Genomic DNA, 7,515 nt, shown 5'->3' on the forward strand with positions numbered 1-7,515 from the left:
GGGCCGCAGGTTGGATTCGAACCCGGGCCGCTGCAGCAACTCCATATATGGGTTGCCAGCTCTACCGACTGAGCTAACTGTGCGCCCTGAAATGTGCTTTTTAAATGTAGCTGCCAATGTCACACTCTGTGGGTTTGCAATGATGCAAGTAGCGGCGAAATGAAAGAGAGCTGCACCAAAATGAAAGGAGGTGTTTGTATTTTGTAAAAAAATAAATAGCTAGAATAAGAGCACTTGTGATACACTCTCATCCAATGTGGATATCTTATTTAACTCATGCACAAATACAGCCAGACTGTCACTACTGTCATCCAACCTTTTTCCAGTCCATACAGTATATCCTTCATTCATGTAACAGGATTAGACACAAGCCCACCAGGTATTAGCTCCAGGTCACTAATGCTCCAGGCCACTTCAAAGACCCGTTCAAAATAGACCCTCTCAGCAATTAGATCTCTAAGTGCAGCAGAGATTTACCCGTGGGTAGTTACAACGAACTGGGTGAAGAGCAAAATCATGGCTGTAAATGTTTTGGACAAATTTGATAGTGGATAGTAAGGAGACAATTATTTATTTTGCCATGACAATGGGGTACCAAAGTCAGGAATTTATTTAGCAATATATGTTCAATACACAGGGGCTTTATTTATCCATGCTACATGATTGATCATGATGGAAATATGACCTAAGACATTAGGCCAGACCCAAACAGAAAACTATACAGATTACAAAGAGTCTTGTTTACAGATTAATCAAACTTTACCGTTGTGACTTGCAACATCAGCAGCACATGACAAGATTCAAGAAACCTATAATTTTATTCAAAGAGTGCTGAAGTAATGTTGACTGCTTAAATTGAGTGAGAGAAGTTTTGACTGGCTCGTAAACAATCTTTTTTGTGTTGGCGGAGAATTCTTGTTTGAAACAGTTTTGTTTTAGTCTCTGAAAAATGATGAAACAGAAGTGGACATTGGCATTTGGAGCTCGTTGTCCATCTGAAAAAATTGTACTTGCACCTAAATACATAAAATAAAAGTGTTTAAATTGGGCAAGAAGTAAAAAACAAACAAACCTGACTAACAACTGGGTGGTTAGGGTGGAAACTGCTGCTCAGAAATAAATCCATAATTAGGCACGAGCAGAAAGAGGGTTTCGTCAGACAGAAGAGGAAGTGGTGGCTGCTGCAGCATCTGTTTAACCCACAGCTAAACCCACCAGTGTAGGCGCAGCACTGACTGGCCTTTTATCCCACTGCATCCCCCTGAGGGACATGTAGCACTGTCACACAGTCTTTGCACAATAATGTACTGTACCTTTTTATAAAACACCACATGAGCTGTACAGCTGAGCATACTGAGTGCTCTCCAACATGTGAGAAACCGGATACAACCACAGCACAGAGAGTCTGAAGTTTTTTGTTTGTTTTTCTTTTATTGGCACAGATGATCTACCCTACTTGAAGTGTCCCCTGCACACTGTCCTAAAATTGACCCCTGTGGCTTATGGTAAGTCACTACACTGTCCATATACCAACACAACTAGCTTTTTCCTTTGCTGGGTCGTGACATATTTTCCTCCTGTCTCCCTCTACTAGGTTGTAAAGTGGACATGTTTGACTTGAAGGTCGAGGCTGTCAACACTCACAGAGACAGGCCATTAGTAAGCTTCTGACCTTTTTATTATTTTGTGTCATGCACATGCTATCAGTTCTCTGAGTCAGAAGTTGTCACCGTCCACAGTTTAGTCCGAGTGCAGCCTGAAGGATCAGTTTAACCACTACAGTCATAACTGGACAAACTGCTCAGACCAACTAAAATTACACACTACTGTTGAAGCTTTCAGGAGTCAGATCTTCTTTTAAAAGTCCCGGATGATGATAAAACTCTGTACACACAGTGAGAAATCTACATATTCTTAAATGCTCATTCCTTTCTTCAGTTTTATACTTTACTTTCTATAAAAAGAAAGTTTAACATTTGACAAAGCTGCTTTCTTGCCAAGAGTTAAATGAGAAGATGGATGCCACTCTGATTTCTGTCTATTAAATATGACGTGACAGCCAGCAGCTGGTTTGCTTAACTTAGCATAAAGGCTGAAAACAAGGGGAAACAGCTAGCATTGCTCTGTGCAAAGGTAATAAAATCTTCCTACCAGCACCTTTTTAATGTTATGTGAGAAATACTTCTTGGGAACAAGAAGTAGTCCAGCACATAACCCCTCGTAAGAAGCTAAGTTCAACAAATGAGATATAACGTGTTGATTTGAGGATGTAAGGTGCTCAGGGGCAGATTGTGTCCAAAATATTAAATTTAATGTGTGTTTGATTTGGTGCTAGGCAGGTAGATTACAGTGGGTTTATCAGAGCTTTTTTTTTTTTAGCTTTTTTAGCTTCCTGCCTCTGGAAACAACCCTGATGAGAGCAGTTCTAGTGAACCAAAACAGTAAAGTTATGGGCTGTTCAACCAAAAACATCAGCTGGAAGACACTGAAATGCTCCGTAGAACTGAGGGATAATATGTGGATTCATCATTACGAACAACCCCCTTCACATTCACATTGTCATTTCAGCCATTGTCGAATATTATTATTATAACAACTTTAATGTAAGAACTAAAGGTTTATTATTGAGCACAAAAATCACATTAGCTCATAAATCAGTGTCGGGAAATTCCCATGCCACACACAGTCCTGAACCTTTATGTTCTTACATAATCAAACCGCTTTATATCTCTTCCATTGTTGTGCTTATGAGTGCCAAGTGTCAAAACCTAGACAGAGTGGGTGTTACCACCGAACCACATTTACTGAGGAACCTCTTGTTAAATGGGGTGAAAAATATCCTGTCTGCTGAGACCAACATTACAATGGGCTTTATATCCATGGCTGTTTGTCTCAGTACTTGTTTTTCTTCCTTTGCCTCCTCACAGTCACTTACACAGCGCACAGTGGTTTCATTCCTATGGTAGGAGAATTTTAATTAGTATAACCTTTAAAAAACACATGTGTTAATCAGTCCGCCTTCACTCTTCTTCTTCACCGACCAGAATAAAGTCAGAACAGATGCTGTGCCACCAGGTTTCCACCGACGAAACAGCTTCACTCCGCTGTCCAGCCAAGACCAGATTAAACGACCTCGCCTTTACAGCGTGGGCAACCCTCCACAGACACGCATGTCCCAGGCCCCCACTTTACCCAACATGCTGTTCTCTGAGGCGTCTGAAGGGGCAGAGGTTAGTGCTGTGAATATTACTGTGTATATAATATAGGTTAAAGATGTTTTAAATGGGGAAATGAGGAAAAAGTAAATAGAGCAAAGAGGAAATTGTCTGACAACAGTTGTGATAGTTGAATGAGTTGATAGTTAAAAAAAGTGAATTTAGCTCTGAAACTGACAAAAGGCTGTTAAAGTTATGAGTCAAAAATAAAAATGAGTTGTTAAAAAAATAATATTGCTAGTTAAATGATAAAAATAATGATAACCTAATTAATTTTAGTTTTCTATTTACCTTTCACTGTTATTCTCACTCGTTTTATTTTTTAGGAAAACATTTAATATTTTACCTGTTCCCTACAGCAAACAAGCAGACTGTGTGTACAGCTATCTTAACAGTTTACAGTTAGCTACCTAGCTGATACTAACCTCCCATATAAAGCATGTTAATCCTCCGTACTGAACTGCATACTGCTGAAGTGACGCTGTATAAGCTCTTGTAACAGTATCTAAAGCCTTTAGTTAGCTAGCTAATGGCCACAGTTCATTCTAAGGCAACAAAAACACAACCATTCTTATTTTCAGGTTATTATACACTAATGAAAACATACCTACATTTCTGACAATAGATCCTCGTAAATTTTACACGATGGACATTTTAATTGATGTGTTCTGCTATATTTCTGACTGCCTTTTGTCGATTTTGGTACTCTGGGATCTCAGGTGTCTGATGTCTGAAGGAACTCATTTAAATATACAGTCATGTAGTTTCATGTTTTCCATGTACGTTATGTAGCTGTTTACAACAAACAGAAGTGCCCTTCACAAGCATCTTGGATGTGAAAGGGTAGTTTTTTCCAGTGTTGTTGGCCTGAAGGGACCTTTATTCAATTCACTATATGTCAAAAACAGGGAAGGGACAGAAAGGGAGTGTTGTGTTCTGGCTGCTGACCTCAGCTTTTAATATTAGCACAAGTTCAGTATGTACTGTCTGCTTTCTCTACCTTCCTCGCAGGACTCTCTAAATGGTTTCTGTGCAGCAGACTCAGACGACTGATCTGACAGTTAAAGAGGTATTTTCAGTCTTTTCCTCATATCTATCACGTGGAACATCTGTACTCTCCACCTCGCATATCTTACACATTTGTTTTGCCATTCAACCCAGGCTGTTCTCCACATGGATGTATCGCCAGTTCTGAGGACCAACGGTAAAATCCCAACCAGCTTCAGCCATAACATTCTTATGCACTGTATTACGCACCATATCTGTGTAACCTTCGGTTTTTGTTGGATAGGTTATGTATGTGTTAGTGTGAGTGTAGACATACATGAATTCAATGCCTTTGCACAATAGCCTTCAAACTTAGGCTGCAATCCACCTCAGATAAATAATATAAATAAAGTAATCTCTTAGCACACTCCACATAATGTAGTCTACAGTCATAATATGCTGTATTAGATGTAGAACATGTTGATTGTACATTTTATACCTCATTGTAAGCTGTTGCCTTCCATTTAGTGTAAGACTTGAGGAAAGCCATGCACAGCGTTAGTTTTTCCTCAGATTCTCTCTCAAAGTTACCTGTTAAACTTTCCAGGTAATGTCCATCCTTCCTAGGGTGGTCTGACGAGACGTAATAATAATTTTATTTTGAAGGGTAATTTAAAGCAGTGGTTCCCAACCTGGGGGTCAGGACTCCCGCTAGGGGTCGCCAAAGCTTTACAAAGGCTCCCAAGACCTTCTTGATTTTAAGGTGTGCGAGAAAACCTTAAAAATATACACAGTATGAACACAGTAGGGCTATATCTACTATATCTATCTATAAAATAAGCCTAATAATCTGTATAGTTGTTAAAAAATACATAATAGAGACAGAGAATTGTATAAAAAGTTCCCTAAACAGGAAATAATCTGCTCAAAATTCATCAGAATCACTCATTTTACACAAACTTCTTGCAGTTACTGAGGTCACTATTGTATAATAATTGTACAGTTTTGAATATAATATGAAATATCCATAAAATATGTCACTTTGTCAGGGGTCGTCAGTGTACTAAATGATAGAAAAGGGGTCCCTTGAGGAAAGGTTGGGAACCACTGATTTAAAGCATATTAAATTGCAGCTTAGTTTCCAGTGGGCAGGCACAAGCTGTAAAAACAAATGAAATGTGTTGTCTAGCCCTATAAAAAGTGCAGCAACTACTGTGCTTTTTCTACTGTGACATTCAGAGGTGTGGAAACGAGTCACAAATTTGATGACTATAGACTGGACTGGAAAAAAAAAAAAAGAAAAGACTTTCAACTCAACTTGGACTTTCTTAATACCTTCCGTAGTATGTTATTTAAAAAGGGTTCATATTTATTCCTCCGTGAAGTAGGTGGCTAACTCTAGAACTATTTTCTAGAACCTGTCCATTGTTTTTTTTAAAGATTTTTCTTTTTATTTCATGTGGATATAAAACATGAAACAACAAAGGGTGAATTGGTTTGATGAGTATCGTTTTGTAGCCTCGAGTCCGTTGGTTTTTCAGGGCCAGTGGTGGTGACATACTCATTGACCATAAACCACTCCTTAGGAAACTGTTACTGAGCTAACAAATCAAGTGAGAAGTTGGGTCATTTCTCCTCAAGGCTCATTACTATTGTTGTTCTTTTTTGCAATCCACAGAGCTGCCCCCTGTTGGCTATTAGAAAGATTCAATATTCCTTTATTGTTCTATCTCATTATACATGTATAAGAGAGTAAAGTTCTTAGGTTTAAGACACTTAAATGATCTGCATTAGCTACATTTCACAGACCTGCAAGCTCTATCCCTTTTTAATTAAATACTCTCAGTAGTAACATTGAACATACAATATTGCTTGAAGGAAGAATAGTCTCACCAATACCAGTTTTAAAAAGCATTCCAGATTTGTGTGAATTTAATATATTAGTACTCTTCATTCGGTGAAGAGCACATTATGACTTTATTAGGACTCGAAGCTCTAAGTCTATCTCTAAGGACTCTGGATTAGAGTGCAAAGACTTAAGACTTTATCTTGTGACTTGCAAAACAATGACCTGGTCCCACCTCTGGATATTTATTCCCTTCTTCTGTTCAACGATGCCTACCTGTATGTTTTGCCTTCTACTCAAACAGCAGCTTTTAATATATTCAGCCGCCTGTGATAATGTAAAGCTGAACTTATTTGATCTCCTGAAAATGTATGCAAATTTCTCAATGCATTTTAATTTCTTCATAAGGAAAACCAAATCAGTCATGTATCTCTGATACAATAAAGATACTGTATGTATAAGTACTGCCTTCATAGTAACCATATGGATAATATCCAGTCACATGACTTTGATTTCAATGTCAGGAATAAATCAATCGTTGGTAAAAGTGCCTTTATTTAAAGGCCTATAAGGCTGTGATAATAGTAATGAAGAGTATTTAAAATATTTTCGCATATACATGATATGCTAATGTGGGTTTCACCTTAATCAAAGGATTGGCAATAAATTTGGATGTCTTAAAAAGAGCTTTAATGTTATTGCACACTGTGCTGTATATGTTTCATTAAATAAAGTTAATTTTAAGCAGTTTTTACATTGACTTCTGTTTTTTCCAGAGTATTTAAGAGTATTTTGACCTCAGGAAAGCATTTAATTTAGTGAAGAAGTGTGTTAGCTGTAGTATAGTTCCTGTGTGCTAAACTTCATGTCTCTAAAAAGCCGGAGACACTAACATCACCAGAGCTAAAAAAACATCATCTTAAGTCAAATATAGATTTGTAAACTAGATGTTTATGGTAAGATGTGGTGTTAAATTACATGTATGGTGCCCTGGATAGCTGACCCGGTAGAGCCGGAGCTCCATGTACCAAGGCTGCGTCTTTGCTGCAGCAGCCAAGGGTTCGAATCTGACCTAGTTTTTGTAACCTAATGGAGAAACTCGTGTAACGGTCCACTCTGTTTGTGATGCTGATAAGATGTCAAGTTCTAATAATCTAAACTGATCCAACACTGACATAAAGTTTAGTTATGAACATGATCATTGAGTCACTCCTAACCTTTGTACAAATTACACACACAAAGCTTTTTGTAGCATATTAAGTTCTAAATTAGGAGTTATTATTTTTGTTCTGCTGACTGAATGTTTTATTATGTAATTATGTAACATGCTTTAAACGAATGTGCTTTACTTTTATAAACTGCAGAGAGTCATTAGGGAAACGGAGGAGGAAACGTGTACATGCCACATAAACAGTTATATTTCAGAGAATTTAATCTGCCAGTTGCTTTGACGCCTGCAATGAACCT

The 7,515-nt window shown here is 37.9% G+C and overlaps 1 protein-coding gene across 4 annotated transcripts in view; it reads left to right on the forward strand.

The window, feature by feature from the left end:
- pfkfb2a (6-phosphofructo-2-kinase/fructose-2,6-biphosphatase 2a) overlaps positions 1 to 5,186 on the forward strand; it is a 12,985-nt gene extending 7,799 nt beyond the window's left edge. For all 4 annotated transcript variants that reach the window (XM_035656486.1, XM_035656489.1, XM_035656487.1 and 1 more), the window contains 5 exons: positions 1,443 to 1,505; positions 1,595 to 1,659; positions 3,045 to 3,230; positions 4,227 to 4,284; positions 4,377 to 5,186. In XM_035656486.1, coding sequence (XP_035512379.1) covers positions 1,443 to 1,505; positions 1,595 to 1,659; positions 3,045 to 3,230; positions 4,227 to 4,268 — 356 coding nt within the window. In that variant the 3' untranslated portion in view covers positions 4,269 to 4,284; positions 4,377 to 5,186. The remainder of the gene's footprint in view (positions 1 to 1,442; positions 1,506 to 1,594; positions 1,660 to 3,044; positions 3,231 to 4,226; positions 4,285 to 4,376) is intronic.
- Positions 5,187 to 7,515: the final 2,329 nt, after the last annotated feature.

The sequence above is a fragment of the Morone saxatilis genome, unplaced genomic scaffold (genome assembly GCF_004916995.1).
Source record: "Morone saxatilis isolate NCDOM2014 unplaced genomic scaffold, NCSU_SB_2.0 Contig15, whole genome shotgun sequence".
Lineage (NCBI taxonomy): Eukaryota > Metazoa > Chordata > Actinopteri > Moronidae > Morone > Morone saxatilis.